Source organism: Manis pentadactyla, chromosome 12 (assembly GCF_030020395.1).
Source record: "Manis pentadactyla isolate mManPen7 chromosome 12, mManPen7.hap1, whole genome shotgun sequence".
NCBI classification, from domain to species: Eukaryota; Metazoa; Chordata; class Mammalia; order Pholidota; family Manidae; genus Manis; species Manis pentadactyla.
The window spans coordinates 20,826,129-20,852,317 of record NC_080030.1 but is presented as its reverse complement, the minus strand read 5'-3'; the positions used below and the strand labels follow the sequence as shown (position 1 = coordinate 20,852,317).

The 26,189-nt window shown below is 44.3% G+C and overlaps 1 protein-coding gene across 5 annotated transcripts in view; it reads left to right on the top strand.

The window, feature by feature from the left end:
* Positions 1–26,189, top strand: part of RAB4A (RAB4A, member RAS oncogene family) — a 61,844-nt gene that overhangs the window by 12,348 nt on the left and 23,307 nt on the right. For all 5 annotated transcript variants that reach the window (XM_036904491.2, XM_057490225.1, XM_036904471.2 and 2 more), the window contains exons 2-6: positions 13,985–14,065; positions 16,685–16,799; positions 21,823–21,885; positions 23,316–23,470; positions 24,583–24,678. In XM_036904491.2, coding sequence (XP_036760386.1) covers positions 13,985–14,065; positions 16,685–16,799; positions 21,823–21,885; positions 23,316–23,470; positions 24,583–24,678 — 510 coding nt within the window. The remainder of the gene's footprint in view (positions 1–13,984; positions 14,066–16,684; positions 16,800–21,822; positions 21,886–23,315; positions 23,471–24,582; positions 24,679–26,189) is intronic.

Genomic DNA, 26,189 nt, shown 5'->3' with positions numbered 1-26,189 from the left:
ACAGCCAACATCATACTGAACAGCGAGAAGCTGAAAGCTTTTCCTCTGCGATTGGGAACAAGACAGGGATGCCCACTCTCCCCACTGTTATTTAACATAGTACTGGAGGTCAAGCCACGGCAATTAGACAAAACAAAGAAATACAAGGAATCCAGATTGGTAAAGAAGAAGTCAAACTGTCACTATTTGCAGATGACATGATACTTTACATAAAAAACCCTAAAGACTCCACTCCAAAACTACTAGAACTAATATCGGAATACAGCAAAGTTGCAGGAGACAAAATTAACACACAGAAATCTGTGGCTTTCCTATACACTAACAATGAACTAACAGAAAGAGAAATCAGGAAAACAATTCCATTCACAATAGCATCTAAAAGAATAAAATACCTAGGAATAAACCTAACCAAGGAAGTGAAAGACCTTTACCCTGAAAACTACAAGACACTCTTAAGAGAAATTAAGGAGGACACTAACAAATGGAAACTCATCCCATGCTCCTGGCTAGGAAGAATTAATATCATCAAAATGGCCATCCTGGCCAAAGCAATATACAGATTTGATACAATTCCTATCAAATTACCAACAGCATTCTTCAGTGAACTGGAACAAATAGTTCAAAAATTCATATGGAACCACCAAAGACCCCGAATAGCCAAAGCAATCCTGATAAAGAAGAATAAAGTGGGGGGATCTTGCTCCCCAACTTCAAGCTCTACTACAAAGCCACAGTAATCAAGACAATTTGGTACTGGCACAAGAACAGAGCCACAAACCAGTGAAACAGAATAGAGACTCCAGACATTAACCCAAACATATATGGCCAATTAATATATGATAAATGAGCCATGGATATACAATGGGGAAATGACAGTCTCTTCAACAGATGGTGCTGGCAAAACTGGGCAGCTACATGTAAGAGAATGAAACTGGATCACTGTCTAACCCCATACACAAAAGTAAATTCGAAATGGATCAAAGACCTGAATGTAAGTCATGAAACCATAAAACTCTTAGAAAAAATGATAGGCAAAAATCTCATGAACATAAACATGAGTGACTTCTTCATGAACATATCTCCCCGGGCAAGGGAAACAAAAGCAAAAATGAACAAGTGGGACTATATCAAGCTGAAAAGCTTCTGTACAGCAAAGGACACCATCAACAGAACAAAAAGGTATCCTACAGTATGGGAGAATATATTTGTAAATGACAGATTCAATAAAGGGTTGACATCCAAAATATATAAAGAGCTCATGCAGCTCAACAAACAAAAAGCAAATAATCCAGTTAAAAAATGGGCAGAGGAGCTGAATAGACAGTTCTCTAAAGAAGAAATTCAGATGGCCAACAGACACATGAAAAGATGCTCCACATTGCTTGTCATCAGAGAAATGCAAATTAAAACCACAATGAGATATCACCTCACACCAGTAAGGATCACTACCATCCAAAAGACAAACAACAACAATTGTTGGCCAGGTTGTGGAGAAAGGGGAACCCTCCTACACTCCTGGTGAGAATGTAAATTAGTTCAACCATTGTGGAAAGCAGTATGGAGGTTCCTCAAAATGCTCAAAATAGAAATACCATTTGACCCAGGAGTTCCACTTCTAGGAATTTATCCCAAGAATGCAGCATTTCAGTTTGAAAAAGACAGATGCACCCCTATGTTTATCGCTGCACTATTTACAATAGCCAAGATATGGAAGCAACCTAAATGTCCATCAGTACATGAATGGATAAAGAAGATGTGGTACATATTCACAATGGAATATTATTCAGCCATAAGAAAAAAACAGATCCTACCATTTGCAACAACATGGATGGAGCTAGAGGGTATTATGCTCAGTGAAATAAGCCAGGCAGAGAAAGACAAGTACCAAATGATTTCACTCATATGTGGAGTATAAGAACAAAGGAAAAACTGAAGGAACAAAATAGCAGCAGAATCACAGAACCCAAGAATTGACTAACAGTTACCAAAGGGAAAGCGACTGGGGAGATTGGGTGGGAAGGGAGGGACAAGGGTGGGAAAAAAGAAGGGGGCATTACGATTAGCATGTATACTGTGGGGGGGCACAGGGAGGGTTGTGCAACACAGAGAAGACAAGTAGTGATTTTACAGCATCTTACTACACTCTTGGACAGTGACTGTGAAGGGGTATGTGGGGGGGACTTGGTGAATGGGGGAGCCCAGTAAACATAATATTCTTCATGTAATTGTAGATTAATGATACCAAAATAAAAATAAAAAAAAAATGTTACCCATCTCTGTATTTCTTCCAGTATGTATTCTTGAATAATAAAATTAATTTTCCTTGTGCACATCTTCCCAAGAACAGTGTTCTTTCTAGCTATTGTGTGGCTAAAGAGGCTTTTGGGGCTAATATCCTTGAATATGCACTGATCCAAGATTCTTCTGGTGTTAACCGTTGCCGTATCTAGGCTGAATTGGAGTCCTCACCTGTAGAGAACAGGTGAGATCCGCGTCCTCTGCACACAGTACTTTGTATCTGGTGTGTCTGATCCTCATGACCGTGCAGGCTCACCGGGACCCAGCTGTGGGTGAGGACACGCTGGGAGAGGGTGGGTGCCCGGCCTACACTCCCAGAGCCCGGAGTCATGGACCTGGAACCTGGACTCAGCTCTGTCTTGCCTCCCTTCTTACTGGCGCTCACTTCTTACTCCATCTGTCATTCGCCTGCACATGTCCACTCCATCAAGTTCGATCAGCGGTTGGCAGACCAATTCCCCCCTGGGTTGCATTGCTGTAGTGTGTGTTTGAGACAAACATTGGGTGTTTCATATGCATCACTATCTGTCTCTGAACTCGGTGAAATGGGCGGGTGGGGTGGTGGGGAAGGAAGCTGGTGCCTTCTAACAATGCGGAATACCTTTACCATCCACAGGGGTGCTTTCACGGATCTGTATGACCTCTAACACTGCAAATACTGTAACGCAGTCAAGGCTTGCTCCAAAGCCGCAGTTCAGAAAGGCGTTTTCTGTATGTTTCCTCAAATAAAAAATGAACTGTTCAGCTTTTCTCTTCGAGGCAGTACTTGGAGTGTTCTCTGAAACATTTTGACAAACCACTTGCCCTTATTTCTTTGTAAAATTGTATCCTCTCATACGTCTAAATCACATTTATCATCTACTCTTTAAAGTATCTGCAGTTTGCTTCCTGGTTAAGGATAATTGTTTGTATTAGGTCTCTTCATTCCACTGTACTGCACTGGCCACTGACTTTACTGGACAGTTTTCTGCTTTAGGAGAAGGAGAATAATTTTTCTTTTTTATTATTACACCAAGTGGAAAGCAACTAAGAACATGCAGTTTCGATGCCAGGTGGCTGGCCGAGCTCCCTGCCCTCTAACTGACCTCCATCTGTACACCAGGCCCACTCTGTCCGATGCAAGTGAGTGCTTCAGCAAAATCGGATCCTGCCACAGACCTGGAGCGGTCACTGGGGAGTCCATGCTGTCAGTGTTTAGTCCGGGATGTCACACTTCCTCTCTGCTGACACTGAGTTCAGGCTGGGGCAAACCGCCACCTCCTTAGGCTGATGTGCAGCACCCCTGAGTCAGCTTCCACCATCCTCCCGACCTCCCTCCCTTCTTGTCTTCCCTGCCCTCGCGGGTGTATGCTCTCCTCCTGCCTCTGCCACTCCAACATTTCACCAAGGTCTGTGCTCTTGATTCCTCCCAGCAAGAGTACCAACTTTTTTTCTTTGAAGTACATGCCATTTATGTTCTCTGCTGTTCTAGATGCTTCTCATGGCTGCTGTCCGATGACCTTGGGGCTATTCCTTACTCTTCAAGGTCATCTGGGCTGCAGCGTAGTCACCTCAGGGATGCTGGGTGACAGTGGGGTTCGTGCAGAGCTGGTCCGTATAACAACTTAGCCCCACGGATCCTTGACGTCATCTGCGATCCTCCTTTCACCTTCTCGTCTGCCCCCACTGGAGCCACTCGCTGGACATCGTCACGTGTCCCGTCCCAATCACCTCCATCCCATCTCCCCTTAAGACCTCCAGGCCCTGGGCCCCTCTCCGTGCAGGCGATAAGTGACCCCCCTCAGCTGTACCCGCCTCGCAGTTCCCAACCCTGGCTCCTCAGCCGTCTGCCTTGCCTGCTGCTGGGACACAGCTCCTGAGATCACTGCGGATTTACGATCTGCTTCCAGCTGGGGTCTCAGGAGTACTGTGCAGTATTTTTTTCTTACCCTGGCCACCCCGCCCTTTCTGCATAGGCTGTTTTAAACCTTTAATTCCTCCTGGCCCCATGCCCACCTCCAGCGGATGACAGGGCAGAAGCAGCCGCCAAGGACGCATCCTCACCCCCTCCCACTTCTCCAGCCTGTGTTTACCTCCACACACATCCTTGCCCCTTTCCCTGTTGTCTCAGAGGAAAGGTCTCCTTTTGTGACTGAGACTAACCCCTGCTTCTACTCTAGACCTGTCCCCCGGGTTACAGGGGCGCCTTGCCAGCCATCCCCCTTCTTCTGCTCTGACTTCTGGTGCCCCCCTCTCTGCACACCCTGCCCCACCACCATCTCTTCCTACCATCACAGCTTCTGTAAGAGCAGACAGTACTTTTTATCTGCAGCATCTCACTTCCCTAAATCTTCAACTGACGGGTTTTGCCCCCTCGAGTGAGGCTGGCTTCATCTGGGGCACTGGCGGTCAGCCCCCTTGCACACTGTGCAGCCTCACCCCACTTAGCGTCTCTTTTCTCAGTCACCCTTTGACATGCCGCTTCCCCAGATCTCCACCACGCTGGCTCACTGGGTCTTTAGGCGCAGTCTCTCTGAATCTGCACTCACTGTTTTTGCCATAGAATGGGTTCCTCCATAGAACCTCCAGGGTCTCTTACCTTCGGTTGCTGGTGTCACAAACCACGAGTTCCCTCGGCCAGAAACCAAGGACCCCCTCTCAGATGACTGTCCCAGCACTCAGCCTTTCCGGCCAGGAAATGGAATGCTCGGATTGAACCCCAGAGTCAGGGTCCACGGTGGCTGTCAGTTGGACAGGCGTGGCGTGCTGTCGCGGGCTCTGTGGCCGGCGTCCCGTTGTCACCGGTCGCCTTTGCCGTCAGCAGTTGATTGTCACCGTGCCTGTAGCTCTCAGTCCTTTGGTTACACTTCTGATCTGCTGTGGTCTGGGAAGCCAGAGGTTGCATGAAATGATTATAAAGCCAGTAAGTTCTGATTAAGGCTTCTTATAGAGTTAATCTTTTGGCTGTTTCAGTGGCTTGGAGACCATTTTTTCCTGATCTGATTTGTGACTGTGTTCCTGAATGGCTGACTTTTGCCAAAGACTGATTGCTAATTATTTGATGCCTTCCTATGGTCTCATTTAACATACTTCTCATGAGAAATTAAAAGTCCATGAGCAGCACCTATTTGTTCTAGATTTTCTATTTGGGGATATAATCTTTCCCCCAGCTTCAAGCTTGATTCATTCTGAGGAAACCCTCATCAGGTGAATATAATGATCACAAAATGGATGCAGGAAATTTCTTTGTGATTCTGAGCCCACAAATTAATACCCTTTATAATTAAACAAACAACATCAAATCTAATTAAAGTAGAACGACTATTTAACTACTTCATATTTAGTTATCTTGTACAACCTAATTGGGCACTTCTCCTTCATTAGTCACTCTGTAATATGGCTATTTGCATCCTGTGAAGCCTTTTTGTAACCATTAGGCATTGTACACTCGACATATAATACATGTACATGATATGCAATGTGTATGTCCTTCAGCTTCAAGCAAGGAAAGAAAAAGGGAAAAAAAACCCACAGGTTATAAAAACAAAATTAGTCAGTAAAACCCATACAAATTCTGCCAATAAACCTGAGACTATCGGGGATGATGTGTGAGAGCTTCATCGCTGTAAAAACCCAGGAACACCGGTGCACTCTGCAGGAAGGGTGCCCAGTCACACTCCAGCCCTGGGGTTTTTAGATGATGGCGTGTGGCTGCCGTCTCCTGGACCATAGCTCCGAGGAGGTGTGCGGGATCCGAATCCCCTCATAAACACGAGGGATATTAACTGAAGTTCCTCATACAGTTGGATTCTTATCCCCTACAAGGAATAATCCTGTGCAGTGGTGGTGCTTGGTTTTGTCTGTTAGCCACACGTAAAAATCTCCAGCAGGAAATAACATACAGGAGAGTTTGGCCTCTCATCTGCTGCTACTCTCTCGTCTGGAACTCTTTCAGTTTAGGACTATGCACAGTAAACTGAACAGAGTTGTTGTCTGATAATACCACCTATTCATTTGTTTTTATAATTTTTTTTTATTGTGAGCTAATACAGATTCACACAACTTTAAGCAAAAATACAGAGAGATCTCATGGACCCTTTATCCTCTTTTGCACAATGGTAACATCTTGCAAAACCATCCTATGATATCACGATCAAGATAACAATGTTACCAACAGCAGCAGATACAGAACATTTCCATTACCACAAAATCTCTCCTGTTGCTCTTTGTAAGGTATACATCCTTCCTTCCTGCCCTGACAACCAATAATCTGTCCTCAGTTTTGTCATTTCAAGAATGTTATACAAATGGAATTATGCAGTATGTAAACTTTTAGGATCTACTTTTACATTTAGCACCATTCTCTGGAGATTCATCCAGGCTATTGCATATATCAACAGTTTGCTCCTTTTTATTGCTGAGTGGTATTCCTTGGGGTGATTATGTACATTTAGTTTATTCATCTGTTGAAGAACATCTGGATTGTTTTCCCTTTAGGGCTCTTAGGAATAAAGCTACTATAAGCATTTAGGCACAGGGTTTTGTGTGAATGTAAGTCCTTGTTTTTCTGAGATAAATACCTAGGAGTGCAATTGCTGAGTCATAATAGTAGTTGCATTTTTAGAGAAATCTCCAAACTATTTTCCAGAATGGTTATACCATTTTTTTGCAAACAGCAGTGTATGAGTGATCCAGTTTTGGTGCATCCTTGTCAGGTTTTGGTATTGTCCATATTTTTAGCCATTCTGATAAGTGTGTGCTGATATTTCATCATGATTTTAATTTGCACTTCCCCAATTATTGGCTAATGATGTTAAACACATTTTCACATGGTTGCTTGTCATTTATATATCCTTTTCAGTGAAGTGTTTCTGTGTGTCTATGCCCATTTTCTATTGGATTATTTGATTTTTTTACTGTGAAATTTTGAGGGTTTTGTAAATGTGTGTATTCTAAATGCTAGTCCTTTGCTGGATATGTGGTTTGCCAATCTTTTCTCCCAGTCTGCAGCTTGACTTTCATTCTCTTAATAAAGTTTTTAATTTGGATGAAATCCAATTCATCAATATTTCCTTTCCTGGATTTTTTTTTGGTGTCAAGTCTGAGAACTCTTTGCCTAGCCATAGATCCTGAAGATTTTCTCCTACAAGTTCTAGAGTATTATGTTTCACCTTTAAGTTGGTGATCTATTTTGAGTTAATTTTGCAGAAGCTATGAAACCTAAGTCAAGGGTCACTTTTTTCCCTGTGGTTGGCCAGCTGCAAAAGCACTGTTTGTAGAAAAGACTAACTTCTCCCATTAAATTGTTTTTATACTTTCAAAACCACACACTGGTGTAGGTCTGATTTCTCAGCTCCACTGATCTATGTGTCTGTCCTCCTGCCAGGGCCGCACAGTCCTGATGACTGTCACTTCCTAAGTACTTCAAATCAGGTAGAATGATTCCTTCCACTTTATTTAAAAATTGTTTTATTTTAAAATTTTCAAAATTGTTTTAGGTCTTTAGTTCCTTCGTCTTTCCATCCACATTTTTTTTTGGTGTCATTAATATACAATCACATGAGCAACATTGTGGTTACTAGATTCCCCTGTTATCAAGTCTCCCCACTCACCCCATTACAGTCATTGTTCATCAGCGTAGTGAAACGCTGTAGAGTCACTACAGGTCGTCTCCGTGTTGTACCGCCCTCCCCGCGCCCCCCCCACCCGCATTATGTGTGCTGATCCCGATGCCCCTCACTCCCCTTCTCCCTCCCCACCCACACTCCCCAGTCCCTTTCCCTTTGGTAACTGTTAGTCCATTCTTGGGTTCTGTGATTCTGCTGCTGTTGTGTTCCTTCAGTTTTTGCTTTGTTCTTATGCTCCACAGATGAGTAAAATCATTTGGTGCTTGTCTTTCACTACCTGGCTTATTTCACTGAGCATAATACCCTCTAGGTCCATCCATGTTGTTGCAAATGGTAGGATTCGTTTTCTTCCTATGGCTGAATCATATTGCATTGTGTATATGCACCACATCTTCTTTATCCATTCATCTACTGATGGACACCTCCCATCTACATTTTTAAATAATCCTGTCTATATCTACTAAAAACTCCTGCTAGAATTCTAACAGGAATTTCGTTAAACATAGTATCAATTTGGGGAAGATTGACACCATTTCAGTGTCCAGTGTTCTAATCCATGAACACAGCATGTGTCTCCATTTATGGATTTTCTATGTAGGCAATAATATCATCTGCCAATAAGGACAATTTTATTCCTTCCTTTTTGATCTATGTGCTTTTGTTTCCTTTTCATGTCTTATTGCTTTGGTTAGACCTTCCTGTGTGATTCTGAATAAGAGTGACAAGAGCAGACATCCTTCCTTTGTTCCTGAGCTTAGAGAGACAGCAGTCTTTCACTATTAAATATAAGGTCTATAGAGTTTTTAAATACTCTTTATCAAGTTCAGGAAGCTCCCCTTTATTCTTATTTTTCTGAGAGTTTTTATTGTGAAGGAGTGTTGACTTATGAGAAATGCCTTTTCTGCATCAATTGATGTGATCATGTGATTTTTCTTCTTCAGCCTATTGATAGACTAACTATATTAATTGATTTTCAAATATTGAGCCAGTCTTTCATCCCTGCAATAAAGCCCACTTAGTCATAGTGTATAATTGTTTATGTATGTCTCAGCATTCAGTTTGCTAGTATTTTGTTAAGTATTCATAAGGGATGTTTTTCTGTAGTTGGTTTTGTTATGATATGGTCTTTTCTGCCTTTGGTATCAAGGTAATAATAGCTTTATAAAATGACCTAGGAAGGGTTCCCTCCTCTTCTCATTTCTCAAAGAGATCCCACAGAATTGGTGTTGATTCCTTTTTATATGTTTTGTAGAATTCTCTTCTGAAACCATTTCAGCCTGAACATTGCTTTTTTGCGAATTTTTAAATTATGAATTCAATGTCCTTAATAGTTATAGGGCTATTTAAATTACATATTTTATGTTGGGCAAGTGTGGTCCTTTGTGTTTTTGAAGAATTGGTTCATTTCATCTTAAGTTGTTGGATGTACATGAGTAGGGTTGTTCATGTTACACCTTTGTTGTCCTTTTTGATGTCTGCAGGGTCAGTAGTGATATGCCCGGTTTCATTCCCGGTATTGATTATTTGTGTCTCCCTCCTCTTTTTCTGCCAGTCTCTGTAAATGGGTTAAACATGGCTTTCTTCTTCACAGCAACCTGAGACATTAGTTCAGAGCATGCCAGCACCAAACTGAAATTCTTACACATCCAGTTGCTTTAAATAAAGCACAAATAAGCATATTTTCAGCCATTTAAAGACTTCCTGCTTTGCATACGCTGTAAAATTTTACTCACCATCTGCTAACCTCTGATAAGACAAACACAGGAGCTATAAAGATCTCAATCTGCTTGCCTGCCAGCCTGCAGAGGGCCATCACCTGGACCTGTAGATGCCCTCCCTACTTCCCTGCTTCCCCAGAAGTTCTTTACCCTGTTCCTCTTCTGGGCACCTTTTCTGGAAGGCCTCCTGCTGTGAGGGCCTCCCCTCTAATGCAAGCTATCCAAGTGCCACCCAAATACAGTGTGTTATGTGCTAGGCCAGCTCATAGTCATGTCCTTTTCCTTAATCAGCCCCTAAATCCTCATCATAGTTTTGCTGGGGGTTTGTCGACTTGATTGATCTTGTCAAGGAACCAACTCTTTGTTTCAATATTTTCTCTTTCTTTATGCTTTCAGTTTCATTGATTTCTACTCTCTGTTATTTCCTTCCTTCTGCTAGCTTTAAGTTTATTTTTACTCTTTTTCTAGGCTCCTAAAGGTAAGGGCTTAGGTAACTGATCAAGACTCTCCTCTTTCTAATGTATGCCTTTAGTGCTCTAGTCTGCCTCTTAGCACTACTTTATTTGTAGCCTACGAATTTTGATAAGCTACATTTTCTTTTCCATTCAGGTCAGTGTGTTTTTTGATTTCCCATGAGACTTCCTCTTTGAACCATGGGTCATCTAGAAGTGGATTATTTTAGAAGCATGTTGGAGTCTTTGGAGATTTTCCTATTTTCTTTATGTTCCTGATTTCTAGTTTGATTTCATTGCAGTTGAAGAACACATTCTGTGTGATTTCAGTTCCTTTAAAATTGTTGGGGTCTGCTTTGTGCCTCAGCATATGGTCTATCTTGGAATTTGTTCCATGGGCCTTGAGAAGAATGCCTCCTACTCTTGCTGGGTGGAGTGTTACATAAAAGTTGACTAGATCCCATTAGTTGGCTAACATTCTTCAGAATTCCATTTGATTTGCCTATAATGCTTTTGCATATATCTCTTTCTGTAGCTTTTGTAGTGGTAGCTCTAGGCCTTCCATTATATACCCATAGTATTGTCTACTGGTCTCATCATTTTACCAGGTAGAGTGAAGTCTAAAAACCTGACCTCCTTTACCCTCCCCCCTACTTGTAATTTTCGTAAGTGTTTCTTGCACTTATATTTAGGATCATATCAAACAGTATTATCATTTTTGCTTAAACAACCAAATTTAAGTTAGAAAACTCAAGAGGAGAAAAAGAAAAGCCTGTCATATCTACCATGTATCTGTTCACTGCGTTCTTTCTTCCTGATGTTCCAAGGGTCTTATTATCATTTCTTTTCTGTTCAGAGAGCTTCCTTTAGCCATTCTTTTAGGGTAGGTCTGTTGGTGACAAATTCTGTTAATGTCCCCCCACCCCAAAAAAAATGTCTTGATTTTCATTTATTCTAGAAGGGGAAAATACTCACTAGATATAAGATTCTGGATTGAGTATTCTTTTCTTTCATGCCTTGAAAAAGATTGTGCCATTTCCTTGTGGCCTCTCTGGTTTCTGATGAGAAATCTGCTGTCATTTGTATTGTGTTTTTTCCCTATAGGTGAAGTATTCTTTTTCTCTGGCTGCTTTCAAAATTTTTTCTTTACCTTTAATTTTTGGAAGTTTAATTATGGTGTGTCTTGACGTGGATTTATTTGGATTTGTCCTATTCTGGATTTTTTTAGATTTTCAAATCTAGATTTATGTTTCTTGCCAAACTTAGAATCTTTGTATACTATTTGCAACCCTGCCCTCTTTTTCCTCCCTTCTGTGGTTCCAATGTTATAAATATTAGTTGTTGTTTTTTTTCCTACAGTCTCAAAAGTCCATGAGACTTTATATATTTTCAGTCTATTTTCTCTTTGTTGTTCAGATTGAGTATTTTCTACCATTTTGTCATTCAGTTCACTGAATGTTTCTCCTGTCCCTTCCACTTCACTGTGAAACCCATCCCCTGAGCTGTATATTTCAGTTATTGTATTTTCCAATCTATAATTTCTATTCAGTTCTTCTTTATATCTGCTGCTATTTTTTACGAGACTTTCTCTTTGCTGAAGTTTCTTATTGTTTGTTAAAGCATTTTTATGATGGCTGCCTTATAATCTTGGTTAGGTATTTCTGACATTTCTTTCTTCTTGGCTTTGGAGTCAATTGATTATTGTTTTCCTTTCAGTTTGAGATCTTCCTGATTCTTGGTATGATAAGGGATTTTAAACTGAAACCTAGACATATTTATATTATGTTGTGAGGCCTTAGATCTTTTTTTTTTTTTGGTATCATGAATATACAATTACATGAGCAACATTATGGTTACTATACTCCCCCCATCATCAAGTCCCCCCCACATGCCCCGTCACAGTCACTGTCCATCAGCATACTAAAATGCTGTAGAATCACTACTTGTCTTCTCTGTGTTGTACAGCCCTCCCCGTGCCCCCCCTACATTATGTCTCCTAATTGTAATGCCCCTTTTCCCCCATTGTCCCTCACTTCCCACCCACCCTCCCCAGTCCCTTGCCCTTTGATAACTGTTAGTCCATTCTTGGCTTCTGTGAATCTGCTACTGTTTTGTTCCTTCAGTTTTTTTCTTTGTTCTTATACTCCACAGATGAGTGAAATCATTTGATACTTGTCTTTCTCTGCCTGGCTTACTTCACTGAGCATAATACCCTCTAGCTCCATCCATGTGTTGCAAATGGTAGGATTTGTTTTCTTCTTATGGCTGGATAGTATTCGATTGTGTATATGTACCATCTCTTTATCCATTAATCTACTGATGGACACTTAGGTTGCTTCCATTTCTTGGCTATTGTAAATAGTGCTACGTTAAACATAGGGGTGCATATGTCTTTTCAAACTGGGCTGCTGCATTCTTAGGGTAAATTCCTAGAAGTGGAATTCCTGGGTCAAATGGTATTTCTATTTTGAGATTTTTGAGGAACCTCCATACTGCTTTCCACCATGGTTGAACTAGCTTACATTCCCACCAGCAGTGTAGGAGGGTTCCCCTTTCTCCACATCCTCGCTAACATTTCTTGTTGTGACCTTAGATCTTTAAACCTTCTCTGTAACTGGTTTCTAACTCTTGGGCACTGCCTCTTTTTCGCCAGATGGAGGTAGAAGTCCAGGTTCTCTGCTCAGCTCCCGCCGACAGCTCGGTGGAGGGAGTGTTCCGTGTTACTGCTAAGTGGGCATGAGAGCTCCAGTGTCCCTCACCCCACCGCCGTCTGCACTAACGTTGTCATGGGGCATGGGACAGCTCATAACTAGCTAGCAGGAATCGGGGACAGAAGGAGCCAGGGTGAGGGCTGCTTGGTGTAGGTCTGGAAAGGGAGTGTGGAGGTGATGGTGTCAAAGGCGCAAGCAAGGGAACCAGGAATACTGAGCAGGGCCTTCTGGGCCACAGAACAAGTCTTTCAGGAGGGTTAGCAGTGGGTTAGGATCAAAATATGAGGGATGGGAGAGGGAGTTGGTGCTCTGCAGCTTCTAGGCTGAGCTGAACTAAAGTTCTTTGCTAACAGAAAAAGCAAAATGAATCACGAAGGCAGCACGGGGCTGCTGATGCTGTATCATACTGATTAACAAATTCCATTCTGGAAATCCTGTATTTCCATTTTATGGAAAATAATACCCCAAGCTAAGGAGAAGCAGGGAGCTGTCTCCACATTGAATGAGACAAACTACACACTTGGAATCCTGACCTAGACTTGGCTTATGGCCTTTCCAACAACTTTGAGATGAGGAAATTAAAGCCAGACAGAGGAGGTCTGCAAGGTGGGGACTCACGCCTGTTTCACAAAGAAGTGGGCCTCCCAGTCTTACTACACTGATGGACAGTGACTGCATCAGGGTATGGGTGGGGACTTGATAACATAGGTATATGTAGTAAGCACATTGTTTTTTCATGTGAAACCTTCATAAGAGTATATATCAATAATACCTTAATAAAAATTAAAAAAAAGAAGTGGGCCTCCCAAAGCCTTGAAGTCTACCAGGGTTTCCTTTTGTACAGAAAACACTTGAAATTTCTAAGCTGTTTTTGCTCATCACTGCTATCCTGTTTCTTTGAATAGAGGCTAGCAAAGAGACAGATTTCATTCATTGCAAAAGTAGTTCTCAGACTTTCTGTATCAAAGGAAATTATCCCCAGAGTACAGTTTGAAAAACCACTGAAGTAGTACTTGAGCTAAATACCAAAAAGGTGAGAGGGTATGTCAGCATACTTATTGTTGTTTTCAAAGAATATTCACTGACTTCTTTTTTTCTGAGTTATGTAAGATTTCATTAAATTTTATTATTGAAGTCTAAGAATAAATTTATAGCACCTGTTTTAAAGTTACTTTTCATAGTTTCTTTTTGTTTTCCAGATTTTTTGTTTAAGTTCTTGGTCATTGGAAATGCGGGGACTGGCAAGTCTTGCTTGCTTCACCAATTCATCGAAAAAAAATGTAAGTGAGGTCACGTGGCCAGCATTTCAGGCATGCGTTCTGAGAGTGTTCTCTTGCTCAAATTTGTCTACAGCAAAACTTTTAATATTTTTTCCAGGAAAAAAGTTGTAGTTTAAAAATATTTTTATATAACATTAAAATGTATGGTATTAAACTTTTAGTAGCATGATTGAGTTTTACTTAAGTTAGCATCTCAGTTTCATAATGGTTCATTGTTCAGCATTTACTGAATCATTCTGTCCATTTTCCAGCTGTGAAACACAGGCAAACTTCAGATATATTGTGGATTTGGGTCCCGACCACCGCAATGAAAATTGCAATAAAGCAAGTGAAATGAACGTTTTGGTTTCCCAGTGCATACAAAAGTTATGTCTACACTATACCACAGTCTGTTAAGTGTGCAGTAGCATTATGTCTAACAAAAATGTACGTACTTTAATGAAAATAATTTTATCACTGAAAAATGCTAAGCGTCACCTGAGCTTTCAGGAGTTGTAATCGCTAATCACAGATTGCCGTAACAAATAGAATAATAATGAAAAAGCTTGAAACAGTGCAAGAATTGGCAAAATGAGTCATAAAGGGAGCAAATGCTGTCGGAAAAATGGTCTTGTTAGACTTGCTTGATGCAGGGTCGCCACAAACCTTCAACTTGTAAAAGATAAAACACAGTAAAAAAATACAATCACAATAAAGGGAGGTAGGCCTGTGCAATAGGATGATGTGGAAGTCAGCAGAGAGATTCCATTTCCTGTCAGGAAGCAGCTTGAGAAGCAAGCCCCCATTGTCTATTTTGGATAAAATAATGTTTGGTCTTCAGTGGCCTTGTATTGCGGTGAGACAGCTGTTTTTATTCTAAATTACAGGTAAAGAGACATCAGTTCAGAGGAGCTAGTATGCACTTGCGGGGTCACAACCTAGTAACTGGGTAGACTCAAGCCAGGCCTTCTGAACCCATTTTTGCACTGGTTTGGTAAAACTGAATTTTTTATTCCAAATATTGTAAAAGACTGTAGGTCTGAAGGACCCTTAAAATAAACAGTGTTTCTGTAATAATGGAAAGAATGTCAGAGAATAACACATCTGTTTAGTGGCAGTTGAGTGAAGGTATGAAAACAATTTCATTTCATGAAGCACATCTTAAGCAGGTATGCCTGAGACACCTGAGGTGGCGGATAAAATGGAAAGAGCATAGGATGTCTTGGCAAAGAGCTTTGAAGAAGAATAAAGTGCTAGAAGCATATTTGGCTACTCCCATTTTCACCAACCAAGAGCTTGCTGGAACCTGTGTTCAGTGATAAGGCCCCAGCGCGGCTTAGCTTCAGAACCGATCCCCGATACATTTAACAGGCATGCATCCCCTGGGCGGCCCGGGCTTCTTTACACGTTGCCAAGACTTTGCACTGAGTGTCCCAGAAAAGAATGCCCAGAGGACACGCAGCCAAGTCCCCAGCTTGTGGGATCAGCCTCCTCCGTGGTGCCCTCTGCTCAGGCGGCCCTCCCTCTAGCTCCTCACGGTGGCCTTTGTGTGCCCTTGAGGGTCTGCAGGATCTGCAGTCCAGATGGGGAAGTGTTCCCCTCATTTCTCTTATGGTTGGGTGCCCTTGGCCTTGAGCTATACCCCTTGAAGGCTTTTATTCTGAGTTTTGCCCAGTAGCGTGATTCTAGCAGTGTGCACACTGTCCAAGCGTGAGACAGGTTGGTAGAGTCAGTATTAGCCTTTCATTCCCCTACACTCCCTACACTCAGGAAACAGTAAACACACCTGTCAGGTGGCCTCCCTCATTTCTCGTGCAATTACATCCTGTCCTGCGGTCGTAAAAGACAGACTAGTCAATGGACTACAGAACCTTATTGTCTGACTTTCACTTCTCCTTTCACCGTCACAGAAATTTTCTTAGTCAGACAGCTTATTCCAGGTGGGTTTAGCCAAGCACTTACTGTGCCCGCCTCTCCGTGCATTTAAACAGATAGTATCGATTTCTCTTAACAGAGTCATTCCACTTTATTGCCATACACTAACATTCATAAAAACTCAGCAGCTTAACTACACATACAGTTTTTGTTTTGGGGATTTGTTGATTTGCTTTAGTTTGGGGGTTTTTTACTCTCTTTTTCCTTTTTCCCTTAATCTTTGGTGTCCACCGGGTTTCCTTTTTGGGCTACATTTTTTCCTTCCCTTTACTTGGTTTCTTTAGAATATTTGTCCATTCGAACATTACCTCATTGCCACTGAGTCACCGATCTGTTCCTGGGCGGTAAGCTCCGCAAGGCGACACCCTGGAATTTCCTGCAGTTGCCCTTGACGAGCACCTTGACCCCAGATGGGGTGCACAGGCTTCTCATGCAGTGTTGCCCCCTCCAGCCTAGGCTCTAAATTGTGTGGTTTGTTTTAGGGGTTTTGAGAAAAAGCTTTATTGTCTCTAAGAACAGGAGCTGTGAGTATCCTGTTTAAGACAGGGATCGCTTCTTATTGCCTGTCTGTTGGGAACATGAGTGGCTGAAGTGGATTACATTTTCCATTGATTTTACCCTTGACTTTAGTGTTATTTATTTAAATCTATAAACATTTCTTTAATGTCCTACAATTAAATTATCTTGTTCTTTTCCTTTTTTCAGTCAAAGATGACTCGAATCATACAATAGGAGTGGAATTTGGCTCAAAGATAATAAATGTTGGTGGTAAATATGTAAAGTTACAGATATGGGATACAGCTGGCCAAGAGCGATTCAGGTAGCTTTTTCTCTCACTTAATAAAACTATTTAAAAATTGAATTTGAGGTAATCAATTATATTCTCTTAATATATATAAAGTTCCCTCCTCCCTGCACAGATTTCAGAAACGTCACATCTGGGAGCCATAGGCAACCTGAAAGTCAGTTTTTCCTGACTTTTTACTAAGGAGTACATTGGAATCCCTATGGAGTGAATGTGTCCTAACTTAGAGGCTGACTTATTCTTTGGGACTAGTGAGCACATGAGCGGGACGTGGTATTCATACTCTGCAGTATACTTTTAGATTAAAATTAAGGCAATAATAACACAGGCAATTTTTCTATTTCACTTTTAAAGGAGAATTTTTTTGAAACCTCTTTTGGGGTTTTGTCTTGTTTTACGTTAACTAGAGCATGTTCTGATGGTTGATAAACATTGCACAAAAATTCTGTCTTCCACACTTTTGTTACACTACAATCGTCGTTGGGAATGATGACCCCAGGTCACTGCAGAAAGGTTACATGTTTAATATTCTGTAACTGCTGAAACCAAAAGGTTAATATTTTAGTTGTGTTTCTTTAACAGATATGCAAAGTCAAAATAGAACAGCTACTCATTTTCAAAATTCAGTTAAATAAAACTCACTCCCACTGCAAGCATTTCCCTTAACTGAAGTCAGGTTTACATTATATCTTAAATGCTTGATAACTGTTTGCTTCAAAAATGTCATAACCATTTTTAATCACGGTCATTCTTCGGATAGCACTGGTACATCAAACATGGCTGATTCTATTCAGACTCTGCATCTGCTCACCCGCAGCCTGCACTGGAGTGACTGGAAATAACTGAGGTGGCATCAACTCAAAAAGACCCAGAACAGGAGAGGGTGGACTTATGATAAAGAAATTGCAAGAAAATTGTAAAGACAGGAAGTGGATGGCATTGTAGCTGATTTAAAGCAGAGGCGGCCCTGTTGTCAGTGACGGTGGAACGCCAATGAGCAAGAAACCACTTCTTCCTGCTGAAACCAGAAAAGGCCAGGATTTGGAAGCATCAGGTTCTGCAGGAGGGTGTGCGTGCAGGCATGCACACCCACAGGGTGAGAGGTTCAGTGTCTGGGTTGAAGCAGGGTCAGACCCAAGGCCGCAAGGCCGAGCAGAGGGCAGAGTGAGGCAGGACTGCAGAGAGGGAATTCAGGGAGGGTCTGCAGACCCTAACCCACTTCCCCCCAACACCCCGCTAGTCGCCGGCAGCCAGGTGTGTACATCTCAGGCAGGAGAGATGGTCCTTCAGAAAGATGAATAGCCCCAAAGAAAAGGCCTAAAGATAGTAATATTTGGTTTTCCCTAAAATCGCCCGATCTCTGGCCAGCCATCTCAGTGAAGCCTCCAGCTCACCCATAAAAAGCTTCTCTTGAAAGACTTTTTCATTCCTTGCTCTTGAGTGTAAATAATAACCAAGGATCACCAGACATTGGAAGAAAATTTCTAATATAAAACAGAGCCCAGGATAAAGAAAATAGGACCTTCCAGGGTCTAGGATAAACACACTGAAAGCTCAGCATCCTCAGAAATCAGAGGCGAGGTTGCATGTAGGTAGTGAGAAGCAAAATGATATTTTTAAAAAGAGCCATGAAAATAATAGAGGAGTGATCTTCCAGAAGGTTGAACAAGAAACTTGAGATAAGAAGACAAAGAATCGTACAGAATTAGCCCAGGAGGTCCAGTGCCTGACTGGCAGGTGTTCCAAAAGAAAGAAGAGCAGAGGAGACCAAGAGGACCTCCACCAGAGGAATGCGATTCCAGATGTTTTGGCCCACTTTATGCCAAATACACGAGAGGGAAGATCCAGACCAGAGCATGCCATGTGAAACTGTCTCTAAGCACAAGGACTGCAGTGAAGATATATAAATATTCCAGGAGGAAAAACAGTCACATATAAAGGATTAGGATTGGGAATTGCACTGCACCATTCAAGAGCAGCATGTGGGAGTGAGAAGGCAGAGGAGCATTGCCTTCAAAAATGCTTTCCAACCTGAAATTTGGCTTAGCCAAACTACCGATTAAGTGTGAGAGTGAAGTCAGAATACCTTCAGATAATGCAAGAATGAGGGGAAGTAAAGGTTGCTTTTCACATACTCCTTCTGAGAAATTTCAGGAGGATACAGCACACCAAGCGAGTAACCCCAGGAAGGGAAAGGGGAAGTTGAGCCACAGGGAACCAGCCCCTGGGAACAACAAGGAGATGCCCCATGGCAGTCATCACACAGCGGTGGAGAATGAGGAGCGGAGGGGAGGCGGGACGTAAGCGAGGGAAAGGTTCACCAGAGCAGAAACCTCTAAAATGAATAATTCAGATAGTTTCAGGAGCCTTTTATAGAAAAACAGAAGCAAATCCCAAAGGAATGAGACTGTGACATCCGTGACTGTAAGGACGCTTGTATTTTTGGCTGCCTTCTCCAGAGCCCAGCGCGGTGTCCAGCCCACAGGTGTTGGACAGGAGTAGTTCTGATGACTTACCAATCCCAGAAAACATCTGACCCCAGTTGAGAGCAGCTGCCATGAGGGTCAGGGTCACAGTGAGAGCGAGGCAGGAGACAGCAGTGCCTCATTTCCAGCCTTGTAGCAAGATTTAATATAACATCATGTACATGTATTACTTTGGTATAAATAAGTTCAAGAAAAAAAATACCTCAAAATTTTTTTCTTAAATGCTTACATTTGAGTACTTGAATAGTTTTTTCTAAGTAGCCTAGTCATAAATACTGTGTTACAAAATAAATTTTCAAATAAATGAGGAAGCCAATTGACGTAAGTTAAGTTCTCTTGAGGAGTGCTCCAAGATGCCTCTTTCCGTGGAAACGAGGTGCCCACTGAAGCGCACAGAGGAAAGAACTGCTTTGGTGTGTAGGAAAGAGTGCCCCCCACAGGCCGAGAGGGTCCTTGGGAAGAGCCGGCTGCTGGTCCTCCGTCCTGCTCCACCCACCGAAGGGACAAAGCAGAAGCGTGGAGCAACGTACCTGCCTTTGGAGTCTGAGCTAAAAAGAAAATGTAAAAATAGCTGCCCTTTTCAAAGTATCAAAGTCACGATGAGTCATTTGTTTGCTTCTTACAAATTCCCAAGTTTTCTTTTTTCCCCAAAGGTGGGCACTGTTCATCCCTGTGGTGCCTGGTGTCTGACGCCAAGTGGGGCTTCTCCATGCCAGTTCTCCAGGCCTCGCTCACCAACCATGTGCCCGTCCCTTGGATTCAGGTCTTACCCTGTCTGGAGTGGGTGTGAGATCCACAGGTGAAGGGCTCATTCCCACGAGCCTACGCCCACTTCAGACGCCAGCCACAAATGGGGTGCCCAGGCCACCGTCCGTTCTGCCCAGCAGACTACGACTTTGGGGGTTCCTGCACCCCCTCCCTTGAGCTCAGTGATTGACTAAGACAGTTCCCAGAACTCAGGAGAGGACTATACTCCCTGGGGCCGGTGTGAACATGAAGACAGAGCCTGGAACCTCCCGAAGGAATCGCTGCACACGTGAGGGGACTGAGCAGAGCCCCCGAGCCGCCCACTCTGGCACGCCGCCCTCCCAGCCCCTCAGCACCTGGGGACTCACCCTCACACACCCAGAGGGCCTCTGGACCCGGCGCTAGGGTCCTCGCGGGGGTCCCAGGACATGGGCGTGACTCAGGCACTGACCCACTGGGACAGAAGGCAGGCAGGCAGGCCTTCCTGAGTCTAGAGAATGGACCGAGGGCACAGGTGGTGGTGGGGACGCGCACCGTGGGCAACTGTGGGCGCCTTGCCAGAGACGTGGTTTGGACCAGGAGGGTGCTGGTGAAGGGAAGCCATGCGCAGAACAGGAAATGCCATCAGAGAGGTGAGAGGAGGGGCAGAGGATGGACACGGGGGTTTCTGCTGCAGAAGGCATGGTGGCGGCCGCATCCCCACCCCGGCCTGCAAGGGCCTGGAGGACGGGAACAGAGCCCCGTCTGGCAGATGCTCCCTAGGCCGCTGGGGCAGCAGCTGGATATTGCAACCATCTGAGCTGAAGACTGAAGTTGAGCGGCGTGTTACCGAAGGGAACCCGGGCCCAGTGGTGCCCGAATGACCAGGAGCTGGGGGAGAAGCGGCGGCAGGAAGGGTAGGGGGGAGCGGGGCTGCACAAGCGGGGGAGGAGGGAGGAGGGGGAGCAGGACTGGGTGGAGGGGTGCGCCTGAGAACCAGCCCGGGTGCGCACATGTGAGGCTGCAGGCCAAGGCCGCGGGGCCGTGGAGAGGGGCGCCCCGATGGGGGACAGGTGGGGCTGGTGGAGACAGCTCGAGGGGTTCGGATGTGGAGGCGGGCACACAGTGGGATGGTGCACGGAAAGGATTGGGCGACATACCTTGTTCTAGTTTTTTAAGGTGAAAGGAAGGTACCTAGAGCGAATTTTATTTTGCTAACGGGAAAACCTAACGGGGAGGGATTAAGAATTTGGGGGAGCAAGCATATTACTGCTGAAAGCAAACAATCCCTGAGAACGAGACTGGACAGAATGTTCTCAGGTTCCGGGCGAGAGGGGCCGGAGAGTGGCGAGTCCGGGGGCAGGCGGCTCTGGGTCTAGGCTGGGGAGGGGGCGTTCCCACCTGAGGTCCCCCTTTCCTGCCAAGAGGTAGGGCAGCTGTGCAGGGGGGTGGGGACAGCTGGGGTCCCCCACAGGGGCAGGGTGGGAATGCCCCGTGCCCAGTGCCCACCCAGCTTGGCGGCCGCCTCGGTGCCCCCTCTCCCCTGTGTTCTCAGAGGCGTGGGGGTCTGCGGAGGAGCTTCGCCCCCCTGGAGGGAGCACCGTGCGTGTCCCAGCCTGGCGTCCCCGCCCCGTCACCGCTCTTACCAAGTGCAGACAGCTCCTCCTACACGCACTCGGGTGTCTTTGCTTCATTTGTCTTCAAAGCAGCGTTTGTCCCCGCGCTGTGGTTTGCAGAGCAGAAATGGTGCTTTTGCTCCGGGAGAGGGTGCTCAGCAGGAGAGACTCCCCGATGGGCCGGGAGTAAAGGTGCTGTAACTCTTACAGGTCGGTGACGAGAAGCTACTACCGAGGCGCCGCGGGGGCTCTGCTGGTCTACGACATCACTAGGTAATGGGCTCCGCAGCGGCAGCCGGCCCACCTGCACGCAGTGTGCTGTGCGCACCAGAGTGGTGGTGGTGGGGGCACAGGGGTTTTGCAAACAGCCCCCACTTTACCATGTAAAGAAATATATTCATAGGGCTTTACAAAGATAAAGCTTCCCCAGTGTTCCGTTATGCTTCTTTGACCCTTCCTGAAGTTTCACAAAGTGAGGCTTTACCTGTGTAGTAAATTATTAGAGTGATTGGCATTGACCAAGTTCGAGGTCATCCTCTCGGGGCTTAGACTGCCCGGGTTCAAGTCCCGGTCCTGGGTTCCTGGCCGCATGCGTCCTCAGCTAGGCCCTCTGGTTTCCCTGCCTATTACATGCACTAGTGATGATCGTGTAATACTTGTAAAGTTACTGGGGGTTAAATTGGTTAATATAAAGCTCCTGGCAGATCGTGAGGATCTGAGTGCACTGCCCAGTGTGTAGCCATCACACACATGTCACAATTAAGTTGAGTAAAAATTCTGTCCCTTGGTCTCACCCCATTTCAAATGGGGCTCCACGTTGCACAGTGGAGGCTGCAGAACATTTCTGCGCACAGGAATCCTATCAGACAGTGTTCGCTAGCCCCACCTTAGAAACATGTCATCTAAGCCATATTGTCGGGGAGCCCTTTGTAGGTGGCGTGTGCCCCCTGAGGGGAGGGGGTGTCACCCTGCGGCTGTGACAGACACCCGGCCCGTGGGTTTGGAAGGAAGGGCTCTGGCCGGGAGGTGGGCAGCTCCCGGCCCAGCCCTGCCACTCCTGCCCGGGGGCCGAAAGGCTCAGCTTGCCAGAGCGTGAAGTCGTTAGGCTATCAGAGTGTGCCAGCTGAGGAAATCTGCCCTGGGTGAGTGAGGGCAGGAAACGGCAGGTCTGAGAGTCGGTCCAGGAGTCAGGCCTGGTCTGCCCCTGGCTGCTCCTGTCCCTTAGGGTGACTTGATCTCTCGGGGCCTCAGGTTCCTCATGGGAAAGAGGGGCAGTAAGAGTCTACATAACAGAGGCCTTGTAAAGAATCAGTATGATGAACTCAAAATCAAAAGTACCAGAGTATCGCACAAACGCATTAAACGGCAGCAGGTAGCTGTGAGGGTCGCTTGCCGGCGCCACCCGTACTGAGAGCCCAGTAAGTCTTTGTAAAACGGAATGAAGGAGCTTCTGTCTTCTTTTGCGCCCCGGTTGGGCCAACAGTGAACAGCAGCCTATCTGACTTGCTGTTCCATTTTCTTGGAAACAAGCAAACCCAGTGGGTGTGGCACATGCTGGGGCATTCGGGTATCCGAGTCAGCGGAAGGCTTGTCGGCGTTAAACCCTGACGTGTTTAAAAGCAGTGTGAGTAGTGTGAATGACTGGAAAGAGTTGCTAGTTTTGTAAAATACATGTATTATTTTCACAATCTTGTATTACGCAGCCGAGAAACCTACAATGCGCTTACTAATTGGTTAACAGATGCCAGAATGCTAGCAAGCCAGAACATCGTCATTATACTCTGCGGGAATAAGAAAGACCTGGATGTGGACCGCGAAGTCACTTTCCTAGAAGCTTCCAGATTTGCTCAAGAAAATGGCAAGTGGCCTTGTACCTATTGCTGCTTTCCAGTGGCAGATTTGTGGGTAATATTATTGCTTTGAGTTTAAGACATTTACTGGAGTATTCAGGAAATGGGAACTTCCTATCGTTTTTACTATAAATCTAGACTTAGCAATATTTTTGCCATGTTGCAGTCTGCCTGCAAAAGGTCCTATAATGATAAAAGCAGATGTATTTGATATCCTGTAATGACTTTTCAGTCTAGACTCTGAATATTACAGGTCTTGGTTTAAAGTAAAGTTCATAATAACAATTTTTAAAGGCCCTTTTTTTAAAATGTAATTTGAAGCTAAGTTGGTGAAATAGTAGATCTAAGTGAATGGAAAAAAAGATTAAGAAATGCTGGGCTTATTGGCTTTGTTTTACTTACATTAAATTTAAGTCATATGGTTGTAGATGCCTTTGAAACTTCTCTGAACTGCTGAACAGTATACCTGAGAGTGGTGCGTAAAATTAATGGCTGCTTAGATAACAGAATGGTCAGAATTCAGATGTTTTAATTAACTTTAGTTTTCAGAATTAATCAAGAACTTAAAATATCCTGACACCAATTTCAACAGGACTCTAGGACTACCAAATCATATTTTTACAAGTTGACTGGTTTTCTGGTAATAAACGTGTGAGGAAAACATAAGGTATCCTGAGCTTGTAAAGAAACTATTCAGAAATACAGAAGCTTAGAAGGAACCTCATTTTTACAAGTAAAGAAGTGAGAGATGGAGAGGTTGTGGCTTGCTCACCAGAGCCAGTGAGGGTCAGTAAGCGTGGATAAGGCGTTAAAGCATATAAGACCTGTTGGCAGAGACAGGAAGATTATTTGGAAGAGGAAATTGCCACTTGGTGCTTCCTTGGTCTCTTCAACAGACTTGAGTGCCAGCACGAGATAAGAGTCACTTTTCAAAAAAGGTTAGAATTCTTCTAACAGTCACAAAAAAATTGACGTTCATTGATTTTATGTTTTTCAGGTATACCTGATCTTAAACAGTGCTATTGTTTATTAGCTGCTATTCTAAGAAAATGCTAAGTAGGCTGTTAGGAATTGGATAATTATGGTCGTCTTCTAAACATTTGTTTGATGTCAATTTCAGAGCTGATGTTTTTGGAAACAAGCGCACTAACGGGGGAGAATGTGGAAGAGGCCTTTGTGCAATGCGCAAGAAAAATACTTAACAAAATCGAATCAGGTAAAAGGCTTTCCCTCAATGAATGTTTCTTGAGCACATTTTTCCCTCTCTATTTCAGGAGTATCACTTTTTAATATTTCCAGGAGTCGTTTGATCAAAGAGTATTCGATTCTCTCCATATCCGCCAACCCCAAACTGCCACGTATGGATGTTAAGGTCTGTCCACCCGGCTAGGGTGGCAGCCCACCCCTCTTTGGTGGTGGATTCTGTGGCCCCGCCAGTGGGAGCAGAGGGGCCATCAGTTTCAGGTGGTGTTTGCTCTTAGAACCCCAGCCTTTTATTGGCTCCATCCCTTAAAGGAGGAAGCCAGTGGCCGTGTGCCATGGCAGGGGCCACGTGTGTGATGCTGAGGGAGTTAGGGGACATTGCGTGGCATTGGCGTCTGCAGGCCGGGCATTGCAGAGAACATATTCCTGAAGCTGCCTGAACATATTCCCCAACAGTGATCTGCTTTGTTATTGTATTTGTTCTTCAGTAAAAATGGATCTAAAATGACCCTAATTTAGGCAGCTGACAATGTTCTCTAGAGTTGTCATTTTTAAAAGCCAATTTTATACATGAACATTCCCTTCTTAACTGATTCATTCAAACATCTGAATGCCTATTCTATGTTAGTGGCTGTGACACAGAAATGAATTAATCACAGCCCTTACCCTCAAGAATCTGTCTTCCATGGAGATCTCAAAAGATAAGATTCTAATATGGGTGGTTGAGATGCACAGGAACCTGGGGACGGTCACACAGAGAAGGAGACCCTCTCCAGCCAGGGCACTGAGGGGGTGTCAGAGAGGGCTTCCAAGGAGCAGGTGATGACTGAGCTCAGTTTGTCACGATGTGAGAAAGAGGGAGCTGACCAAGGGGTTGGGGACAAGGGGAGTCCAGGAGAGGGCGACCCGGGGAAGTGGGGGTTGCGTGAGCTGAGACTGAGGATCAAAGAATTGTTCATTATCACGTGCTGCAAAGAGTCTCAAGAGCTAAGAACTGAGCTGAAAAATATCCAGGGGGGTGGGCAGGAGGAAGGCATAGGTCTGTGTCCACATCAAGACCAGTTGCAGTAGAGGCAGAGAGCAAGTGGGGGACAGCAGAGAGAAGGACGCAGGGTGAGTGTGGGCCCATCCATGAGGAAGAGCCAACAGGCAGAGGAGGGGTTGCGCGGCTCCCACGGAAGGAAGAGGCCTGTGTGGATTCTGACCGAGAAGGAGTGGGGAGGCGGAGGGAAGACGGGTGCAGAGGAGAGGACAGAGAATGCAGGCGGTGGGTGCGGTGGGATGAAGGGGTCCAGGAGCCCAGGGGGAGAGCTGGGCCTGAACAGGAGGAGGGGCACTTCATCCTTCCATATTTTTTTATCTGAAAACGAAACATAATAATTTTTACTGAACTTGGCACAGAAACTGTTCTTTTTAAGCACTACATGTGAGATAGTTACCCAAGTAAAAATTGGCTTGGTATTGAGTATTATTAAGCTCAAACATGAGGTTTTCTTTAAATTATCTTGTTACTTTAATATTGCA